The sequence below is a fragment of the Cherax quadricarinatus genome, chromosome 61 (assembly GCF_038502225.1).
Source record: "Cherax quadricarinatus isolate ZL_2023a chromosome 61, ASM3850222v1, whole genome shotgun sequence".
In the NCBI taxonomy this organism is placed as follows: Eukaryota; Metazoa; Arthropoda; class Malacostraca; order Decapoda; family Parastacidae; genus Cherax; species Cherax quadricarinatus.
The window spans coordinates 16,637,796-16,661,596 of NC_091352.1; the positions used below are offsets into that span (position 1 = coordinate 16,637,796).

Consider the following 23,801-nt stretch of genomic DNA (forward strand, 5'->3'; position numbering starts at 1 on the left):
ATGGTGAAAAACAAACAAACCATAAACCTTAGGTGTGTAGTAGGCTATACCATCTAGGTTTGTGAGAGTACACATAATGACGTTCGCATAATGAAATTGCCTAAAGACCCGTTTCTCAGAATGTGTGTACGTCATTAAGTGACACACAACTGTATGTGGTGGTTGAAGAGGGGCATGGTAAACATTTTCCTCTCGTTTTTATGCAAGTGAATGGCATGTACATGAATTCTGATGTGCTGTATTAGATGTGCTAATTAAAAGAAAAAAATCTTTCCAGGACATCATGGTAGGCACTCGTGTGTATGTTGGTGGACTCAGCTATCGCGTTGGGGAAAGGGATCTCGACAGATTCTTCAGGTCATACGGCAGATTAAGGGACATAGTTATCAAGAATGGCTTCGGTTTTGTGGTAAGTTGCATAATTTTAATTTGTGCATTGTCTGGATACTTTGCCTGTTTTCTTGAAGCCTGTTTTATTGAAGAGAAATTCTAATATATGCTCGTATCTGATAATTTTTGAGTCTAGACTTAAGTGGTGTATGTTTATTTATTAACCCTTTCAGGGTTGACAGGCCCTCTCCCAGACTTGTTCCCAGGGTTGAAAAATTAAAAAAAAAAAAAAAATTCTAATGAAAAGTTTTTTTTTTTTTAAATCTTATAGGCTAAAAAAAATTTTTACCATCAATACTTACCGAGATATGGAGGCGTGAAGTTGACAGAAAATGACCAGCATACAGCAACATCGCCGACTGCTGGTCGCCCAGTTTTTTTTTTTTTTTGTATTTTCTATTTTTTTTTCAAGTAACTTTTATGGCCTGTGAGACCAATATGAGTACTGTTTTGTAAGTTTTTCTTTATTTACTACACAATAACTGCACAAACACTGTTGTCACTATATTGTTTATAAAAGTTGTTTATACACACAAACGATATAAAGTGTTTATTACTATTTTTCAATACGTATTTTATATACACATATACAGTCATGGGGAATGTTTCTAGAAGTTCTACAGCCTGTGGAACTCTTTGAAACAGTGTCATGCACAGTGGTGTTTTACACTCCTCACAAACAAAACGAGTGTCTCTGCGTTGTGGGCGTTTTTTTTTTTTGTACATGCACAGACGTAACACCTCTTTCGAGCCTTTTTCTTGAAAGCAGTAGCAGGCAGTTGTATTAGGAAGTAATCACCATGCTTCAGATGAGAAGGTAGTTGATAATTTAGTGGGCGGTTTTCTATTGCAAGTGTTGCTCTTTGGTACTTGAATACTATTTGTCTGATGACAGACAGACAAAATTCGCCATTTGGTGATTTGTTTCTGGTCTTTATCTTGTACATATTATAAGCATTGAGCATGGAAATGTCCAGAAGATGGAAAAAGTTTTATGCACTACTTATAACTCTTGTGAACACAATCAGCAGACCCAGTCTGCATGTCACATTTATCCATTGAGTGCATATTGAATGTGTAATCAATCACAGCTGCAGGTTTTAGAATGGGTTCACTGCTCTCTCTATGCTGCCTGCCAGTGTTTGTCATTTCTTTAGGGTGAACTAATGACAACAGTGTGACATCTCATTTGTCATGCCACCGAAATGCCATGATGTCATTGGCAGCAAACGCCTGCACCTCACCTCTACGAGTGCCAGCATCAAACCTGGGCATATGTTTACGATTTGCACGCACTGCGCCACACACATCTGTCATGTTCACTCGCAAAAAATCACTGAGTGAGGGGCTTGTGTACCAGTTATCAGTATATAATATATGCCCCTTACCAAGGTATGGTTCTATCATTGTTCTAACCACATCACCAGAGATGCCCAATAACTTCCTGGTATTTTGCAATGTATAACTTCGTGTACACAGTAATGTCCAATACAAGACCACTGTAGCAATCACAAAGCACAAACAACTTTATACCAAAGCGTTTCCTCTTGCTTGGTATGTACTGCTTGAAAGAAAGTCTTCCTTCGAACAGAATCGAAGTCTTTTCAATAACAAGCTGCCAATGACATCATGGCATTTCGGTGGCATGACAAATGAGATGTCACACTGTTGTCATTAGTTCACCCTAAAGAAATGACAAACACTGGCAGGCAGCATAGAGAGAGTAGTGAACCCATTCTAAAACCTGCAGCTGTGATTGATTACACATTCAATATGCACTCAATGGATAAATGTGACATGCAGACTGGGTCTGCTGATTGTGTTCACAAGAGTTATAAGTGGTGCATAAAACTTTTTCCATCTTCTGGACATTTCCATGCTCAATGCTTATAATATGTACAAGATAAAGACCAGAAACAAATCACCAAATGGCGAATTTTGTCTGTCTGTCATCAGACAAATAGTATTCAAGTACCAAAGAGCAACACTTGCAATAGAAAACCGCCCACTAAATTATCAACTACCTTCTCATCTGAAGCATGGTGATCACTTCCTAATACAACTGCCTGCTACTGCTTTCAAGAAAAAGGCTCGAAAGAGGTGTTACGTCTGTGCATGTACAAAAAAAAAAAACGCCCACAACGCAGAGACACTCGTTTTGTTTGTGAGGAGTGTAAAACACCACTGTGCATGACACTGTTTCAAAGAGTTCCACAGGCTGTAGAACTTCTAGAAACATTCCCCAATGTCTGCATTGTTCATTCTGGACCTTATTTTGAAATTGGCATTTTTTTAATATGCGTGTAATTGGCCAATTTGCCAATTTCTGACCACTTTATTTGGTAGTTGAAATCAGTAAATGGGCAGTTTCTTGTATTCGATCGATAGAACAAATGGAGTTCTAAAGAAATAGCTATGAGTTTGGTCGACTGGAACGATGGAACTAGCCGAAAATAGGGCTCAAAGTGGGCAAAATCACCGATTCATAAATAACGTCAAGGTCGCTGACTTCATGAGAGCGTTATTCCGTAAGTTTCCCATCACATTTTGTACTTTTGGTGTCATTACCATCGGGAAAAGATTCTCTATCATTTCATAAGATTTTTTTTTTTTTTTTTCAAAATATTTTGCGACGCCAGGAGATTGGGGGTTGCGACAGTCAAAGGGTTAATATAGGAATGTTCTGGGGACGTGACTAATGAACATAGGAAATGTTTCAGTGCCAGGAATGTCTACATTGATTATTATGGACTCTGTTTTTAATCCTATCACTGTCCAGACTTTTAATCTGAAACTTGTCTGCATTGTCCAAGAATTTTCATTTTTTTTCTCATGAAATGGTAGAGAATATTTTTCTGAAATAACGAAATAACTCTAGACCCTCTTTTGTGATGGACAGGTCTAGAGGATTGTTGAAGGTCTCCTAAGATAAGCATTGTGCTTGTAGCCTTTCTCTGAAAAGTATTGGAAGAGGCACACATGGAAAGAGCCCCTCTCTTTCCCAGGAAAGCTTTGGAAACCTTGAATGTGTACTGTGGTCCAACTGCAGGAGGAGCTCCTGTGTGTCAACATGGAAAATTGATGGAATACGCTTTTGTGAATTTTGCTGTGTCAGCGATATTTATGCTTTGGCAGTTTTGCCCTTATTGAGTCCTATTTTAGGTCAATTACATTATACTAGTAGACCAAATTCTTAGCTATTTTGCTAGTATGTCTTCCATTTTATTGATTGATCACAAGAAACTGCCCAATGAATTATTATAACTACCCAGTAAAGTGATGAGAAATTGGCAATTTGGCCAGTTACACACAAATTTTAAAACGTTAATTTCAAAATAGGGTTCAGAATAAAGAATGCGAGCATTCCTCGCATTTAAAATAACATTTCTTCTGTTCACTAGTTACGTGCCCAGGCTTTACACATGAATTTCATTTTGAATTTTTATTCACAAAAAACAAGGAGATTTACTATGTATTATGCTTTACTGTAATTTTAAGAATGTCAGCACATTCATGAATGCATATTAGGTGGACCAGTTGGACATGTATTGGACGAGTGAAGTGATTTATTTATTCTTGAATATCAGCAAAAATCGAACCTTCCCGCTACTTTGAGCTTAATTTCAGCTTCTTTCAGTCCTGTAACCCATTAAAATCGTCTCTATTTCTGTAATTCATATTCCACTCTTTCAAATAAGACCAAGAAACCATGAATACAACCATACAAACTATCTGAAAATACACCACAGTCTAGTTTAAACCAAAAACACCCCTCCCCCTCCTCTTTTTTTTTTCCAATTATGCACTGTGTGAGGCAGGATTATTTTTATATGGTGCACACTTACTGCATCAACCCATTCTCTCATATCTAGGCCCAAATTTACGACTCACTGCTCATGAGTGAGCTGAACTCGTGGTGTCATACTATGGGACCTACACTGGCTTCAAAGCTGTAATACAGTGGGACCAAAACTGAAAGGGTTAATTCTCTGAGGGTAGGTGCCATAGTACTACTGCTTTGAAGTATGGGTCAGTGCCGCTGTTTTACGTGATGAGTTCAGCTCTCTTAAGATAAGCTGTGAGTGGTAAATTTGGGCCTAGATATGAGAGAATGGGTCTATGCAGTAATTGTGCATCGTATAAAAATAAATCCTGTAGCACACAGTGCATAATGGGGAAAAAAAAACTGCGACTGCTTTTGGTTTAACCCTTTCAGGGTCGACAGGCCCTGTCCCAGCGTTGCGTTGTCCCAGACTTGTTCTCAGGGTTGACAAATTAAAAAAAAAAAAATTCTTATGAAAAGATAGAGAATCTTTTCCCGATCATAATGACACCAAAAGTATGAAATTTGATGGAAAACTTACGGAATTATGCCCTTTTGAGCCCTATTTTCGGCCAATTCCAGTGTACTAGTCGACAAAAATCATAACTATTTCGCTAGAACTCCATTTTTTCTATTGAATGAGTACAAGAAACCACCCATTTACCGATTTCAACTATCCAATAAAGTGGTCAGAATTTAGCAATTTTGCCAGTTTCACACGAATTTCAAAAGATGCCAATTTCCAAATAGGGTCCAAAATAAACAAGAAAGACATTACTGGCACTAAAATAACATTTCCTCTGTTCATTAGTCACGTCCCCAGGCCCCTCTTACATTCTTTTGCTTTCCACTTTGAATTTTTATTCTCTCAAAAAATAGAAGATTTTCTGTTATGCAGACTACTATATTAGTGTAGAAATGGTATAAATAATATCAGCGCACTTGTGAAAGAATATTAGACTCACCAGTTGATGTGTATTGGATGCATAGCATGAGTTGTTTACTTTTGAACTTAGGCAAAAATCGAAGATTTCTGCTACTTTGAGCTCAATTTCAAGGTACTTTTCATTGTAAAACCAATCAGAATCGTCTCAGGTTTTGTAATATGTCTTCCATTCTATAAAATGAGACCAGGAAAACTAGAATACCATCATAAATACCGTACGAAAATACAGTGCAAAGTCGCTGTTTTAAACCAAAAACGCTCATTTTTTTTTTTCTCATTACGCACTGTGCTGCAGGATTTTTTTTATACTGCACACACTGACTACATAGACCCATTCTTTCATATGTAGGCCTACCAGCTTTCTCTCGCTAGATTTGAGGGCGCTAGGATTTAGGTGTACTAGTATGTCAAAAACCCTGGTGCATAAGCCGTACTAGTACATCAGAAACCCTGAAAGGGTTAAAACTGACTTTGCGTTGTATTTTTGTATGGTTTTTATGGTTGTATTCTCGGTTTCTTTGTCTTGTTTGATAGAATGAAATGTGTATTACAGGAATAAAGGTAATTTTGTTTGGTTTCAGGACTGATAGTAACTTGAAATTTAGCTCAAAGTAGCAGAAATGTTTGATTTTTGCTGATATTCCCAAGTAATGTCATTCGTCCAGTATGCTCATAACTGGTCAGTCTGATACACGTTCAGGAATATTCTGTCATTTTATACAATTATTACAATAATTCAGTATGCATAACGGTAATTCTTCTGTTTTTTTGTGTGAATACACAAATAAAGAAAAGTGCAATATAGGAGAGGCCTGGGGACATAACTAATGAACAGAGGAAATTTTTTCTATTTTTTAGTGCTAGGAATGTCTACACTGTTCTGGACCCTATTTTTAAGTTAGCAATTTTTTAATTTTGTGTGAAATTTTCCAAATTACCAATTTCTCATTACTTTATTGGGTAGTTAAAATAGGTAAATGGGTGGTTTCTTGTACTCAGTTGATAGAAGGAATACTGGCAAAATACCTGAGTTTGGTTGCTTGAAACAATGGAATTGGCTGAAACTAGGGATTAAAGTGGGCGTAATTGCTAATGCATAAATAATGCTAAGACCACCAACTTTAAGAGAGCATAAATCCGTAAGATTTCCATCAGATTTCGTACTTTCGGTTTCATTACCTTTGGAAAAAGATTATCTCGTTTCATTAGAAAAAAAATAATTTTTGTTTTTAAATTCTTTGACCCTTTGAGCAATTCTCAGATCAGGGGTTCTGGCCCTGAAAGGGTTATTAGGTGTAAAGAAATCATTGGAATGAAATGCTCTGTGCTGCTTGGATGAAGCATCTTTTATATGGGGCCAGGAGTTGACTCGACCCCTGCAACCACAAATAGGCGAGTACAGGCATAAAACCATTTACAAATAAATAACATAACATAAATGGTATGGGTTGACTGGTGAAAGTGAAGATGGCTTGTCAGCTGGTTTCAGACCTCGATTTAGATTACCACTTGTTTTAACATACTGTAATCTCAAGGTAGCATCTTGCCCTTGATGGGCAAGATAGTATCAGATACAGTGGAACCTCAGTTTTTGTCAATAATTCGTTCCAGAAAGTGTGACGAAAACCAAATTTGACGAAAACTGAAGCAATGTTTCTCATAAGAAATAATGTAAATCCAATTAATCCATTCCAGACACCCAAAAGTATTAACAAAAAAAAATACATTTTTTAGAGAATAACTATAGTTTTACATACAGAAAAAAGAGAAATATAAAGGACTAATGAAATGGATAAATGAGCATTTAACATCACTTTTACCTTTATTGAAGACTCAATGGCATATGGAAGATGACGAGGAGGGGAGAGGGAGAAAAGGTTATCTCAACCACCATCACTACCACCCTCTACCACAATCACAACCACCCTCTACCACAATCACAACCACTACCACCCTCTCCCACCATCCGTACCACCCTCCACTGACGAGAAACAGCCAGACTGATTCAGAACGCGTGGGATGCTTTGTATGGGCGCGGGTGGACACCTTTGGTATGGCAGACCATTGTCAATTCGACGAAAACCGAGGTGATGAATGAAAACTGGGACAAAATTTTGACGAAACAAAGTCGTCGAAAACTGAATTCGACAAAAACCATGGCAAACGAAAATCAAGGTTCTACTGTATGCAAGTCAGAAATTAAACTTTAATTGCTTTCATTCTGTGCTTGTGTATGTGCATGTTGTAAATACAGTATTTTTTTTATTTAGGAGTTTGATGACGATCGTGATGCAGATGATGCTGTCTATGAGATGAATGGTAAAGAGCTTCTTGGTGGAAGGTAAGTAAAAGCATTTTTATGTTGATGAAGTTGTATTTGCCCTTAGTATGTACAGTAGTTTTATATAGAGTAATAGATGGTATTTCAAAGGTATATTTTATCCTTGACTCTAGTTTTAAAAATGTAATACGTATATGTATGCATAATTTTTTAAACTAATTTTACAGAGTAACAGTGGAAAAGGCTCGTGCTGCTCCACGAATGCGCTGGCCTCGAGCACCACCCCCAAGAGGATTTCATTCTAGGTAAATATTTTTATTATAAATTGATGGAATATGGATTAAAATTTCCAGATATTGTTTAAGGTCTCAGGGCTGAAAAATTTCATGGTAAGAGGTCTATTATAGAAAGTTTGATATAGTTTACTTTTAACTGTGAATGTTACACTTATCATTTAGGGTGCATTGGTGTGTTTTGAAGTGTTGAGTTTCAAGCAAGTGAAGTATACATAGGCAACTGATATCATAGACAGTTGTAATATTAACATTGTTGTACTTCAAGGTGCATCAATGGGTATAAAATAGGCTTTCATTTGTATGCTCAATTTTTTTTTTTATTCTCTCGTGGATTTCTAGGAGGTGCTAAGTACTGTTTCAACATGCCTCTTCCCCAAATAGCTTGAACATAAACCTTTCAAAGAGGGTATTTTGATTCTTTTGATGCTTCACTCCCTTTCCCTTTATCAAATAACCAATGAAAAAGCTATTGTACTCTCCTTCAGGTGAAAACATAACTTCTGAATACTATGCTGTACTTTATAAATTAGACGTGTTGCACTTGTCTCAATTTATCGACTTTTTTTTTTTTTTTAACCATTTGTCTCTAGTGCTGTACCTACAGCTTAGGGACCCATTTTATACTCTTCACTAAGGGCACTCTACATGAGCACTATTTCATTTCAGTCGTTTTGGCATGGCTGCTCGAACAGATTACCGTCTGACAGTTGAGAATCTCTCGAGCAGAGTCTCTTGGCAGGTAAGAATTATTCTTGATAATTGCTAATTCTTAATGTTGATTGAAATTCATGAAATACAATGCTTAAGCTGTTAATTGTCATAAGTGCTTTTTGTTTTTTATTCAAATGTTTTAATCTTACCCTTTTTTGCATTTTGTTTTCATAGGATTAAGTTGTGATATATCCAAAATGACCTCGTTCCTCGCACTCTGAACACTAACATTTTGATTATTGGTGGTGCGTGAATGAAGTACAGCACTTGTCTATACCAGGATGTACATTAATGATAACTGATAGATCAGCTTATTTGGAGTCTTATCGTTAGTGGGGAGTCCTTGTCCTTTTTTTCTTTTTTCATAATAGATCTAATGTAGTACTTAGCATTATGGGGGTAATCTTAAAAAAAAAAAAATAATTTCTATATACAGGTCTTGATAGACTTCTTGAAATAGGTTATACTTTTTTTCTCTCCTCTGTAGTCTTGATAGAAAGCAAGAGAGATACTTTTCAGTGAGTTGAGGTAGCAAGTAATTTTAGGATTATTTAATAGCTAAAAAAAAAAAAATCACAGGGTGGCTTGGTCAGTAAAACAAAAGCTGATTAGAATAAAGAAGGGTAAGTATTGGGATGGAAAGAAATAGTTATGATGGCACATTTATTAGGGGGATTAACTGTTTTATTTTGGTTAGGGGGCAAATTTAACAGTATGCCTTGGAAATAGAAACAAGTAAATGGGCTTTCCTGTCTTCATGGTTCTTGAAAGTGTAGCAAGTAGCAGAGTTGCTGTTTCATTGTTAAAACAGACCCTAACATTCTGCCGATGTCTTTTTGAAGACACCGTAAGAGAGGGCAGGAGAAATAGCTTGAGGCATGGGAGAGAAGGGACGCGCAAGGTCGCGCAAGCAAGGACGAAGGAGCGTCGTAATGGGCCGGTCGTTCTGGCGAGACGTGGGGTTTCGTCTTGCGAGGCGAGGGTACCATCTGGACTGGGTCTACCTAGGACCCAGGTGGAGCGTATGGACGAAAGTTGGGAACGAGGACGTGGGACACATTTTCCCTGCAACGTATCGTGGGTGTGAGGACACCTCGTTGGGCTGGAGCGGAGACATCTGCTGCCCAGCCTTCCCTCCCCTCCCTCAGACCACTTGCAGGGTCCGTGCTAGGCGTGTCATGAAGTGGGGCTTCCGTCCCAGGCTTTCGGTCACCTTGTCCTGAGTGGCTGGCCAGGTTAACACGCTGCAGGGGCCCGCTGAGGTCAAGTCTGAAAGGCTCAGTGGGGTCAACACTATTTGGCTTAGAGGTATAGGAGATATATAAAGCCCATATTTATAATTAAGGTACAACATAAATGCCTGATACGCGTATTTCATAGTTTCTTCTTATGCCTTTATTCAATGCATTTCTTCATAATGTTCTGCCAATTTGTCTATTGTCACTAATTCATGTTATAAAGAAATTAACTTAACATAAATTTGTTCTCATTGATGGGCAGAGATAGTAAATCAACAATAATACAGTTTCCCTTTAAGGAGACCTGAGTGTGAAGGTAACCATCTTTTCTTAAGAGTGCATCCAGTGGATGTATTCGTCCTACCATTACCCTTCTAGGCTACCTTGGAGGATATCCATGGTCAGGGAGATGATTTTAGAAGGAACCACTAATGTTTTATGCTTTAATATACCACATGTTGTGAACTTTTGAAGTGTAATTCTTTGCATTTTTCTGCAGGATCTTAAAGATTTTATGAGGCAAGCTGGCGAGGTCACTTACGCAGATGCTCATAAATACAGAAGAAATGAAGGGTAAGTTATGATTTGTTTTATGTTCAGACACGACTGTTTTGAGATTCTTTATTTTGGGTTTCAGTGTTTATTCCAATTTTCACAGTGGAGTCTTAAAAAAAATTAGTTCAGTTAATAGGCTTTAAGCCTAACAAAACAGTCAACTAGTAGAAATAATGGTTTGAGGGTGGAATGCATGGAATAATCTTGATGGATGGTGATCAGTGTGCTAAGAAAATACTTGCAGTTGGGTGGGTGGGAGTGGAGAGTCAAAATTAACATTTGCATAGGTAACCTTTTATAGTAGTTTATACCCTTCAGTATCATGGCTAGGGGAAGGGTAGGGGTGCCTCTTACCTGGTATGTTCATATATTTTAATTAGGTCTGCTTCAATTATTGGGATAGCCTAAACCATGACCAAGCATTTTTTTTTTTTTGTATATAGTTTCGAGATAAATTTTTCTTGGGTGGGGTGGGGGTCTAAAGAATGTAACCCTATTTTTCTGGTGTGTTATTCAGTTCATTGTACATTATTTTTTATTCCATGCTGTTTTCAAGAATATAACTATCATGTTAACTATCAATCAACTATACTCAGTTTCCTCTTATTATAATCCTGATTATGTAGATAGAAGGAAGCAAAAGATATGAGAGTCTGGAATACCTCTCAGTTTATATGTTTTTTATCATCCTCACATTTTAGCCCTCTTGTTGCAAAGGCTGTGAAATAACTGGGAATTGGCTGGTATGCTGGAAACTTCTTAATTTAGTCACAGTTCTTAATTAGAGCTGTGATTCCTGTTGTAATAAAAAAAATTGTATATAAACCATGTATATTGCAATGGCCCTTCGTACACCAAACAAAGTTATGGCAGTTCCGCAAGATTATCTGTTCAGTTTCTCGTTTAATTACTTTTCACACCATCAGTCTTCGGCTAAATCAAGTGAAGTAAGTGATTAAAGCATGGGAATGAGTACTGTTAATAAAATTATTGATTATTAACTTTCATGTAATGCCTTTTATTTATTTTTCCCTAAATTTATTCCATGCTGAGTAATGGTGTTCTCATTGAAAATATGCTACAATTTTTCAACCGTCTTGTAGCAGAAGTGCTAATTGCATCTTTTTTGACAGACTAATGTAATAAAAAAAAGGGGCATGATACAGTAGGGCTCTGCTTTATGGCGTTTCGTCTTAAGGTGTTCAGCTAATACAGATATTTCAAATTATAACCAATGCTCATTATACGGCACCCCGTCTTTCTAATACAGCGCACCCCACCCTGTTTGTTTACATTCGCCATGAGCACACACCTCTATTATGTCTGGAAACTTGCCAAAATTTCAAGTATTTTAAAGTTATTGCATATTCTATTTTTTTTATTTTTTTTTTTCTCTCAACAAGTCGGCCGTCTCCTACCGAGGCAGGGTGACCCAAAAAAGAAAGAAAATCCCCAAAAAGAAAATACTTTCATCATCATTCAACACTTTCATCACACGCACACATTATCACTGCTTTTGCAGAGGTGCTCAGAATACAACAGTTTAGAAGCATATACATATAAAGATGCACAACATATCCCTCCAAACTGCCAATATCCCAAACCCCTCCTTTAAAGTGCAGGCATTGTACTTCCCATTTCCAGGACTCAAGTCCGACTATATGAAAATAACCGGTTTCCCTGAATCCCTTCACTAAATATTACCCTGCTCACACTCCAACAGATTGTCAGGTTCCAAGTATCATTCGTCTCCATTCACTCCTATCTAACACGCTCATGCACGCTTGCTGGAAGTCCAAGCCCCTCGCCCACAAAACCTCCTTTACCCCGTCTTTCCAACCCTTTCGAGGACGCCCCCTACCCCTCTTTCCTTCCCCTATAAACTTATATGCTTTCCATGTCATTCTACTTTGATCCATTCTCTCTAAATGACCAAACCACCTCAACAACCCCTCTTCTGCCCTCTGACTAATGCTTTTATTAACTCCACACCTTCTCCTAATTTCCACACTCCGAATTTTCTGCATAATATTTACACCACACATTGCCCTTAGACAGGACATCTCCACTGCCTCCAACCGTCTCCTCGCTGCTGCATTTACCACCCTGAATCCCTTACTAAATATTACCCTGCTCACACTCCAGCAGATCGTCAGGTCCCAAGTACCATTCGTCTCCATTCACTCCTATCTAACATGCTCACGCACGCTTGCTGGAAGTCCAAGCCCCTTGCCCACAAAACCTCCTTTACCCCCTCTCTCCAACCCTTTCGAGGGCGACCCCTACCCCGCCTTCCTTCCCCTATAGATTTATATGCTTTCCATGTCATTCTACTTTGATCCATTCTCTCTAAATGACCAAACCACCTCAACCACCCCTCTTCTGCCCTCTGACTAATACTTTTATTAAGTCCACACCTTTTCCTAATTTCCACACTCCGAATTTTCTGCATAATATTTACACCACACACATTGCCCTTAAACAGGACATCTCCACTGCCTCCAACCGTCTCCTCGCTGCTGCATTTACCACCCAAGCTTCACACCCATATAAGAGTGTTGGTACTACTATACTTTCATACATTCCCTTCTTTGCCTCCATAGATAACGTTTTTTGACTCCACGTATACCTCAATGCACCACTCGCCTTTTTTCCCTCATCAATTCTATGATTAACCTCATCCTTCATAAATCCATCCGCCAACACGTCAACTTCCAAGTATCTGAAAACATTCACTTCTTCCATACTCCTTCTCCCCAATTTGATACCCAATTTTTCTTTATCTAAATCATTTGACACCCTCATCACCTTACTCTTTTCTATGTTCGCTTTCAACTTTCTACCTTTACACACATTCCCAAACTCATCCACTAACCTTTGCAATTTTTCTTTAGAATCTCCCATAAGCACAATATCATCAGCAAAAAGTAACTTGTGTCAATTCCCATTTTGAATTTGATTCCCCAAAATTTAATCCCACCCCTCTCCCGAACACCCTAGCATTTACTTCCTTTACAACCCCATCTATAAATATATTAAACAACCATGGTGACATTACACATCCCTGTCTAAGACCTACTTTTACCGGGAAGTAGTCTCCCTCTCTTCTACACACCCTAACCTGAGCCTCACTATCCTCATAAAAACTCTTTACAACATTTAATAACTTACCACCTATTCCATATACTTGCAACATCTGGCACATTGCTCCTCTATCCACTCTATCATATGCCTTTTCTAAATCCATAAATGCAATAAAAACTTCCCTACCTTTATCTAAATACTGTTCACATATATGCTTCAATGTAAACACTTGATCTACACATCCCCTACCCACTCTGAAGCCTCCTTGCTCATCAGCAATTACATTCTGCTCTTCTTCACTCCTAAAAGATGGTATACCTCCCTGACCAGTGCATGAAATTACTGCCTCTGTTTCTTCCTTAACATTTAAAAGTTCCTCAAACTATTCTCGCCATCTACCTAATACCTCCATCTCCCCATCTACTAACTCCCCTACTCTGTTTTTAACTGACAAATCCATACTTTCCCTAGGCTTTCTTAACTTGTTTAACTCACTCCAAAATTTTTTCTTATTTTCATTAAAATTTCTTGACAGTACCTCTCCCACTCTATCATCTGCTCTCCTTTTGCACTCTCTCACCACTCTTTACCTTTCTTTTACTCTCCATATACTCTGCTCTTCTTATAACACTTCTGCTTTGTAAAAACCTCTCATAAGCTACCTTTTTCTTTTATCACACCCTTTACTTCATCATTCCACCAATCACTCCTCTTTCCTCCTGCCTCCACCCTCCTATAACCACAAACTTCTGCCCCACATTCTAATACTGCATTTTTAAAACTATTCCAACCCTCTTCAACCCCCCCACTACTCATCTTTGCACTAGCCCACATTTCTGCCAATAGTCGCTTATATCTCGCCCGAACTTCCTCCTCCCTTAGTTTATACACTTTCACCTCCCTCTTGTTGTTGCCACCTTCCTCTTTTCCCATGTACCTCTTACTCTAACTGTAGCTACAACTAAATAATGATCCGATATATCAGTTGCTCCTCTATAAACATGTACATCCTGGAGCCTACCCATCAACCTTTTATCCACCAATACATAATCTAATAAACTACTTTCATTACGTGCTACATCATACCTTGTATATTTATTTATCCTCTTTTTCATAAAATATGTATTGCTTATTACCAAATCTCTTTCTACACATATATGTACTTTGATGATAATACTTGTGTGTACCTGTACCTAAATATACTTAAACACTGTGCTGGCATGCAGGTATACACATTAAAATCACTAAGTATCTCTACTCTTGAAGATACCATATTAATAAAAATAATCTTTTGGACTCAAATGTCGTATATTACGTTAATATTACATTTCCATTAATCCATATCTATTTTTTCAAAATTATATAAGAAACACGTTACATAACACACAAACATGGTAGATACACCCACAGTACAATAAATTTCACATAAATGTGAGATGTGGTAGCCAAACGGAAGGAAAACAGTTTTCTCTGGTCCAGTACCAGAAAAAACCTGCATGAATCTGTGTTTGGCCCAGTCACTTCCCTTAACAGTTTTCGCTTTATTTACGTATTTTTTTTTTTTCAACAAACCGGTCGTATCCCACCAAAGCAGGGTGGCCCAAAAAGAAAAACGAAATTACTAAATTTAAGAAGAAAAACTAAAGTTTTTCTTTTTAAATTTAGTAATTTGTACAGGAGAAGGGGTTACTAGCCCCTTGCTCCCAGCATTTTAGTTGCCTCTTACAACACGTATGGCTTATGAAGGAAGAATTCTGTTCCACTTCCCCATAGAGATAGGAAATAAACAAGAACTAGAAAGGAAATAGATAGCATCTGAAGGTAGTTGCTAGAAACGATTAAACTCTGTGTACAAGGTATGTCAATTGTAATAATATAGTTCTGGGCTGTATTAAATATCATATTCATAGCTATATTCTCCATGGGGAAGTGAAACAGAATTCTTCCTCCGTAAGCCATGCGTGTCGTAAGGGGCGACTAAAATGCCGGGAGCAAGGGGCTAGTAACCCCTTCTGTATAAATTACTAAATTTAAAAAGAAAAACTTTAGTTTTTCTTTTTGGGCCACCCTGGCTTGGTGGGATATGGCCGGTGTGTTGAAAGAACATAGCTATGTAGGTAGGTGTAGCTATGTAGCCAGGTGGACTACATAGCTACATCTACCAGCTACCTACACCTGACATCGTAACAAATAAATACTACTCTCATCCTACATTAAGACTACTGTACACATATATTAAAGTAAATATTGAGTGTACTCTGTGCATTTTATCTCTCTGGGCTGCTTTAAATATCGTAATATTAAGTTTGGGATGGGGAGCCAGGACTACTTGCACCTGACTTCCTACAAATAAGTAGTACTCGTGTCTCTCCGTACATTAAGATTACAAATATTTTAAGGTGAGTAATGAATGTACTGTGTATTGACTTCTTGTTTGTTAATGCTTAGTTCTACTGTTAGCGTAATATGTTAGTGAAAATTTGTCTGGCATTTGTATGCATTTGTAACTGGAAAAAATGGCATTCTGCTTTCCGGCGATGTTCGCTTTCCGGTGGTAGCCTGGAACCTAACCTGCCGTATAAATGGGGCCCTACTGTACTTTCAAGTTTAGCAACATCTATGCAGAATTGAGTGACAGCCTTATCAACCTGTAAACTGGTCATTAATTACTGTTAGCAATTCAATCACATTCCCCCATCACTGACCATGTTAATACATGTTGATAAGCTTATATATACTGAATTTATTAAACAAATGTGTGTACATAGTCATTCATGCCATTTGACTTTGGGAAAGGGTCAGTAGTATGCTGGCATTCACCACACACACTGACATTCCCATGGTCAAATCTCTCCCCCTTTCCTGATCATAATAAAAGTTAGTATTAACCTGATTAGGGCAATTTTTGAAAGTGCTAAATACAAAATGGGCCCAAATTTAAAAAAAAAAGATTATGCAGATATAATTTGGGTTGTTCGTAGATTTCGAATTTGTAGGACCCCTAAGAATATACCTCGTCCTCAGATTTGGGGGTTTGAGTACTGTATACTGTATAAAAATTTTTTTTATGGTGGATAATGTGGTAATACAGTACAAGTACAGTACCATCCGACTTACAGCTTAGCTTGGTTCCGACCAACTGGTCGTAAGTCAAAATGGACGCAAGTCGAACCTTAAGAAATTGCTGACATGCTGGGTAGGGCATAATGTCAAATCTTTGCTATGAAAAAGCACTTACATAGTACGTATTGCATGTTATTTTTTTACCAGTTGTTGTGATTTATTTTTATTTTTGCTGCCAGTTGTATGATTGTAGGTACAAGTGGTCGTATGTCGAGCAGGTCACAAGTCAGATGGTACTGGTACTAGATTAGGCTGTACAGATTATTAGGTAAATGTGTAAATGTACATGTACTGGAGTCATGATGATTCCAAATTATAGGATAAATGGATAATTGCACATACCCCATAATCACTGATGAAGCTGGAAGAATTGATTAGCAGAAACTTTATTCATAAATCTAAATAAAATGTACTGTACATGATTGTAAGAATGTTTATATTATGAACATTTCACCTGGCTACTGCAGTTAATGAAGGGAAAATATATTTATGTAATATACAGTGTATTATTAATATTTCAGTATAACATGTAAATATTTTCTTCTAGTGTGGTAGAATTTGCTACTTATGCAGACATGAAGAATGCTATGCACAGATTAGATGGTAAGGAATTACACGGAAGACGTATACGGCTTGTTGACGAATCCAAGTCCCGAAGTTCTAGAAGATCTCGCAGGTCGAGGTCAAGGTCATCCTCACGATCAAGATCACGTTCACGCTCACGCTCACGTTCCAGGTTTGTCTTCCTCTTAATAAATTTTAGAATTTTTAGATATTTCAGCAAAATGAATGCTTTATTGAAGTTAAATATATTTTTTGCATAAACAAACTGATGTCTTGTACTTCTTATGTATAATGTTATTGGTTTTCATGTGTTAGGTACATGTTTGTTGATTTTATGTAACTCGTAATGTTCACTTGTATTAATTAGTCATTGTCAGCAGGTCGCGCTCCCGCACACGTTCCCACAGTCGATCCCGTTCAAGGTTTGTAGCCATTTTAATTTCATTGACTTCCAAATTTTTTGTGTACTCTTGTACTGCTAAACTACTTTAGTACTAGACTGTGACTGTACTAGACTGCTTTATTGCTACTTTACTATTAATACTATACAGTGGACCTTCAGTTTTTGTGTATAATCCATTCCAGAGCCATCAGCCAAAACTGAAATCGGCCAAAACCGAAAGTATTTTCCCCATAAGAAATAATGTAAATGGAATTAATCCGTTCCAGACACCCTGAGGTATCAAAAAAAAAATTTTTTTTTTTTACCTTAGATAGATTTACATGCACAAAAGAATGACCATTACACATGACACTTAACGTTATTGAAGGCTGTTGTTGATGGAAGACAGGGAGGAGGGGAGAGGGAAGAGAGGTTATTGTTTGGAAAGGGAGTCTCCCTCCATAAGGACTCTAGGTACCAAGTCCTTATCAGGGGTCACTTCCCTAGCTTAAATATAGATTTACATTCAGAAAAGAACGATAAATATAAAGCACTAATAAAATGTATAAATGAACGTTTAACATCACACTTGCCTTTATCAAAAAGACTTGTTGGTGTATGGCAGGCCTGGTGGAGGGGAGAAGGAGGCGAGTTCATTGTTGGAGAATGTGATGCTAATATCAACTCTACGGCTTATTTATCTCTCATAATTCAACTAATGTGACATAATAAACAATATTAAAAACATAGAAACATGATTTATACTCTAGAATGAATAAAACAAGTCATTATGTATGTAACAACAGGTGTTCTGTTGGGTGTATAAGGGCCACTGTGAGCATAGGCCGTACATATTGTTGGTCAAGGCTGCAGCTGAGGCAGTGGTGTTTTCTGTAGCCCTATATAACTCCAACAACTTTGGAGTAGTAGAATTGCTGAATCACTGAAGAAGGCACCCTCTACCACCATTACAACCTCCTCCTACTGCCATCACTACCACCATCACTACCACCCTCTACCACCATCACTACCACCCTCTACCACCATCACTACCACCCTCTACCACCATCACTACCACCCTCTACCACCATCACTACCACCCTCTACCACCATCACTACCACCCTCTACCACCATCACTACCACCCTCTACCACCATCACTACCACCCTCTACCACCATCACTACCACCCTCTACCACCATCAGTACCACCCTCTACCACCATCAGTACCACCCTCTACCACCACCACTTTCATATTTTTCTACAAACTTTTTCTTGAATTATATCGTGTTTCTCACATTCTTTACCAAAGGGCTGGCACTAGAAGCTTTCTTTGGGCCCATGGTGGCTTATTTAGCAGTCACACAATAACAAATGGCAAAAACAATGGATTATTATAATTATTATTACAGATTATTATTACTAATAGTAGTACTATTAGTATTACTGCAGTGGACCCTCGAGTTTTGTAAGCCTCGTGCATCGTAAATTTCGCTCTTCGACAACTTTTTTCGTTTAAATATAGCCTCGCGGTTTATAATTTGCCTTACTATCCGTTGGTCGTCCGGAACGCGGCCTCCCAATGTCCGCTCCCACACACCATTCCCAATCAGTGTGGCATTGTTTATTGGCAAGTGACCATCACCCCACGCTTTCATACAATACATTTTGTAATATTCCATTCTTTTTTGTGCTGGCAACTGCTAAATAAGCCACCATGGGCCCAAAGAAAACTTCTAGTGCTAGCCCTTTGGTAAAGAAGGTGAGAAAGACTATAGAATTAAAGAGAAAAGTTTGTAGAAAAATGTGAAAGTGATGATGGTAGAGGGTGGTAGTGATAGTGGTAGGTGATGGTAATAATAGTGGTAGAGGGTGGTAGTGGTTGTGATGATGGTAGAGGGTGGTAGTGGTGGTGATGGTGGTAGAGGGTGGTAGTGATAGTGGTAGTGATGGTGGTAGAGAGTGGTAGTGATGGTGGTAGAGGGTGGTAGTGATGGTGGTAGAGGGTGGTAGTGATGGTGGTAGAGGGTGGTAGTGATGGTGGTAGAGAGTGGTAGTGATGGTGGTAGTGGTGGTGGTGATGGTAGAGGGTGGCAGTGATGGTGGTAGAGGGTAGATTTGCAAGAGCTCTCTGGACAGTTTTATTGTGCGACAGGGATCCAGTGACTTTCAAGCTGGTCCTAGTGCCATTAAAAAACAAGGGAAGTAACCCCAGATAAGGACTTTGTACCTTAAGTCTTTATGGAAGGGGATTCCTCTCCCCTCCTCCTGTCTTCCATACACCAGTAAGTCTTCAATAAAGATAAGTGTGATGTTATTGTTTTATACTTGATGTCTCATTGTTGTCTGTATGAAAATCTATATTTAATAAAAAAAAAATATTTTTTAATACTTTTGGGTGTCTGGAATGGACTAATTGCATTTACATTATTTCTTGTGGGAAAATGGTTTCGCCATTCGTCAGACTCTGGAACGGAAATTACGAAATTTGAGGGTCCACTGTATACTGTTACTAATATACAGTAGGGTCCCACTTACATGGGAGGTTAGGTTCCAGGCTACTGCTGGAAAGCAGATATCCCCGGAAAGCAGAAGGCTATGTTTTTCCACTTACAAATGCATATAAATGCCAGATAAGTTTACACTAACATATATTAAGTTAGCAGTAAAACTAGGCATTAAAAACAACAGTAAAATACACACAAGTGCACTCATTACTTAAAATATTTGTAGTCCTAATGTAGGGTGAGAGGTGAGTTTTATTTGTAGTAAGTCGGGTTTGGGAAGTATAGCCAGCCAATTCAGCCCACCCCACCCACATGTAATATGCTACGACATATAATTAACCCGTAAAGGGTCCAAATGTATATATACATTCACTACCGTACTGCCCCAACTTTTTTGAGGGAAAAAAAAAAATGCTGTTTTTTAATAGGAAAAAAGAGCATATGGTACCCAGGCATCCCCAATTATTTTAATATGGTGCACAGTGAGTGCTCACACCCATTCTCACATGTCTAGGCGACTCAGGCTTATCATGGCAATGTTAAATGTGGGACACACAAAACGTATATATACGTTTGGGGCACTAGTGGTAAAAACGTATATATACGTTTGGACCATTTACCGGTTAAAGCGCCTGAGATTGATAAAATACATATACAGCATATTCATTAATTACCTTAATGTATTTGTAGTCGTAATGTAGGGCGAGAGGTGAGTTTTATTTGTAGGAAGTCAGGTTTGGGAAGTTTGGTAGTCAGCCAGGTCAATCCACCCGTCCAACACGAAATATACTTTGACATTTAATTAAAGCGCCCCAGAGCGATAAAATGCATATACTTTACATTGATTAATTACCTTAAAATATTTGTTGTCTTAATGTAGGGTGAGTGGTGAGTTTTATTTGTAGGAAGTCAGGTGGTAGCCAGCCAAGGCAGCGCTCACCGCCCCACCCCACCCACACATAATGTAAACAAACCAGGTGAACCCGTCTGGTTTTTGTCACTTTACATTGTGTACAAGTGGTCTCCATGTTGATACAGGAGAATAAATAAGAAAGACACTCCCATTCTCCTGTAACACCATTTTTAGAAGAAACGACGCTCTGAGTGAAGTCATATGAAAGGAGTAATTTTCTAGTTGCCCCCCAGTAATATTATAGTGACACATTTTCTCAGATGTTGGACTACAAGTAGCCTGGCTACCACAAGTCCTACAAGTTGCCTGGCTACCACATCTCATATTTGTTAATTTATTCTACTGTGGGGTGTATTTATTATGTTTATATGTTACGTAGTGTGTTTATTATATAATTTTGAAAAGAATATCATAGATGGATTAACCCTTTGACTGTTGCGACCCCAAATCCTGAAGTATCTCTTGTGTCGCAAAATATTTGAAACGCACACAAAAAAAATTTTCTTATGAAATAGAGAATCTTTTCCCAATGGTAATGACAATAAAAGTATGAAATTTGATGGAAAACTTACGGAATTATGCTCTCACGAAGTTAGGGATCCCGGTGATATGTATGCATCAGCAATTTTGCCCACTTTGAGGCCTATTTTCGGTTGTTCCAGTTGACCAAACTCGTAGATATTTCTTTAGAACTCCATTTGTTCTGTCGATTGAGTACAGGTACCATCCAACTTACGACCGAGCTTGGTTCCGACCAACCAGTCGTAAGTTGAAATGGACGCAAGTCGAACCTTGCTACTGAATATCAACACCGCATTTTTGTAATGACTTTATTTTATTGTTGTATTTTGGAAATTAGGAGAAGGTGTGGAGTTAATAAAAGCATTAGTCAGAGGGCAGAAGAGGGGTTGTTGAGGTGGTTTGGTCATTTAGAGAGAATGGATCAAAGTAGAATGACATGGAAAGCATATAAATCTATAGGGGAAGGAAAGAGGGGTAGGGGTCGTCCTCGAAAGGGTTGGAAAGAGGGGGTAAAGGAGGTTTTGTGGGCGAGGGGCTTGGACTTCCAGCAAGCGTGCATGAGCGTGTTAGATAGGAGTGAATGGAGACGAATGATACTTGGGACCTGACGATCTGTTGGAGTGTGAGCAGGGTAATATTTAGTGAAGGGATTCAGGGAAACTGGTTATTTTTATATAGTCGGACTTGAGTCCTGGAAATGGGAAGTACAATGCCTGCACTTTAAAGGAGGGGTTTGGGATGTTGGCAGTTTGGAGGGATATGTTGTGTATCTTTATACGTATATGCTTCTAAACTGTTGTATTCTGAGCACCTCTGCAAAAGCAGTGATAATGTGTGAGTGTGGTGAAAGTGTTGAATGATGATGAAAGTATTTTCTTTTTGGGGATTTTCTTTCTTTTTTGGGTCACCCTGCCTCGGTGGGAGACGACCGACTTGTTGGAAAAAAAAAAAAATTTTGGTATTTAATTTTTTATTTTACTTTTTATGCTGTTAGTACTGTGTTTTATGCTGTAAGGTTTAGGATAAACACTGTGTACAACACAAACAGTTTTCTCAGAAATTTGGCATACAAAACACGGTTGTAACTCAAGTGGTCGTATGTTGAGCAGGTTGTAAGTCAGATGGTAGGTGTACAAGAAACCGCCCATTTACCGATTTCAACTATCCAGTAAAATGGTCAGAAATTGGCAATTTGAACAATTTCATGCAAATTAAAAAATAGGGTTTAGAATAAACAAGACACATCCCTGGCACTAAAATAACATTTTCTCTGTTCATTAGTTAAGTCTCCAGGCCCCTCTTATATTACTCTTGCTTTCCATTTTGAATTTTTATTCTCTCAAAAAATTGAAGATTTACTGTTATGCAGACTACTGCATTATTGTAAAAATGGTATAAATAATTCTAGGTAGTAGGTTGGTAGACAGCAACCGCCCAGGGAGGTACTACCATTCTGCCGAGTGAGTGTAAAACGGAAGCCTATAATTGTTTTGCACGATGGTAGGATTGCTGGTGTCTTTTTTTTCTGTCTCGTACACATGCAAGGTTTTAGGCACGTCTTGCTACTTCTACTTACACTTAGGTCGCACTACACATACATGTACAAGCATATATATACACACACCTCTCTGGGTTTTCTTCTATTTTCTTTCTAGTTCTTGTTCTTGTTTATTTCCTCTTACCTCCATGGGAAAGTGGGACAGAATTCTTCCTCCATAAGCAATGCGTGTTGTAAGAGGTGACTAAAATGCCAAGAGCAAGGGGCTAGTAACCCCTTCTCCTATACATGTTACTAAATGTAAAAGGAGAAACTTTCGTTTTTCCTTTTGGGCCACCCTGCCTTGGTGGGATACGGCCGGTGTGTTGAAAGAAAGAAGAAGAGTATAAATAATATCGGTGCACTTGTGAAAGAATATTACTCTCAATTTGACATGTATTTGACGCATGGTGTGATTTGTTTACTCTCGAACATTGGCAAAAATTGAACATTTCCACTACTTTGTACTCGGTTTAATCGTGACACCATTGTGTCCTTTTCATCAGTACACCAATCAAACTCATCTCTATTTCTGTAATATGTCTTTCATTCTGTCAAATGAGACCAAGAAAACGAGAATGCAACCATAAATACTATACAGAAATACTCAAAGTCGGCGCTTTAATCCAAAAATGCAGTCGGAGTTTTTTTTCTCATTATGCACTACGTGTTGCAGGATATTTTTTATGCTGCGCGCACAGACCCATTCTCTCACATGTGGGCCTACCAGCTTCCTCCTGCTTGATTTGAAACTGCTAGAATTTTGGTGTATTAATATGTTGAAAATATTGGCTCATAAGATGTATGTATACAGCCAAAACAGTCAAAGGGTTAATGGAAATGTCTATATTAACGAAATATACAACATTTAACGCACCCAAGAGATTACGTATTATGTCAAGAGTAGAGAGATTTACTGTTTTTCGTGTG

General features: G+C 38.2%; 1 protein-coding gene across 2 annotated transcripts in view; it reads left to right on the forward strand.

The window, feature by feature from the left end:
* The window catches only part of LOC128699303 (serine-arginine protein 55), a 59,972-nt gene that overhangs the window by 18,672 nt on the left and 17,499 nt on the right, over positions 1–23,801 (forward strand). Inside the window, exons 2-8 of one of the 2 annotated variants that reach the window (XM_053791911.2) lie at positions 278–409; positions 7,430–7,500; positions 7,668–7,745; positions 8,403–8,475; positions 10,185–10,258; positions 16,995–17,183; positions 17,389–17,433. In XM_053791911.2, the coding sequence (XP_053647886.1) occupies positions 284–409; positions 7,430–7,500; positions 7,668–7,745; positions 8,403–8,475; positions 10,185–10,258; positions 16,995–17,183; positions 17,389–17,433 (656 nt within the window). In that variant the 5' untranslated portion in view covers positions 278–283. The remainder of the gene's footprint in view (positions 1–277; positions 410–7,429; positions 7,501–7,667; positions 7,746–8,402; positions 8,476–10,184; positions 10,259–16,994; positions 17,184–17,388; positions 17,434–23,801) is intronic. The other variant, XM_053791912.2, reaches the window with a different exon arrangement.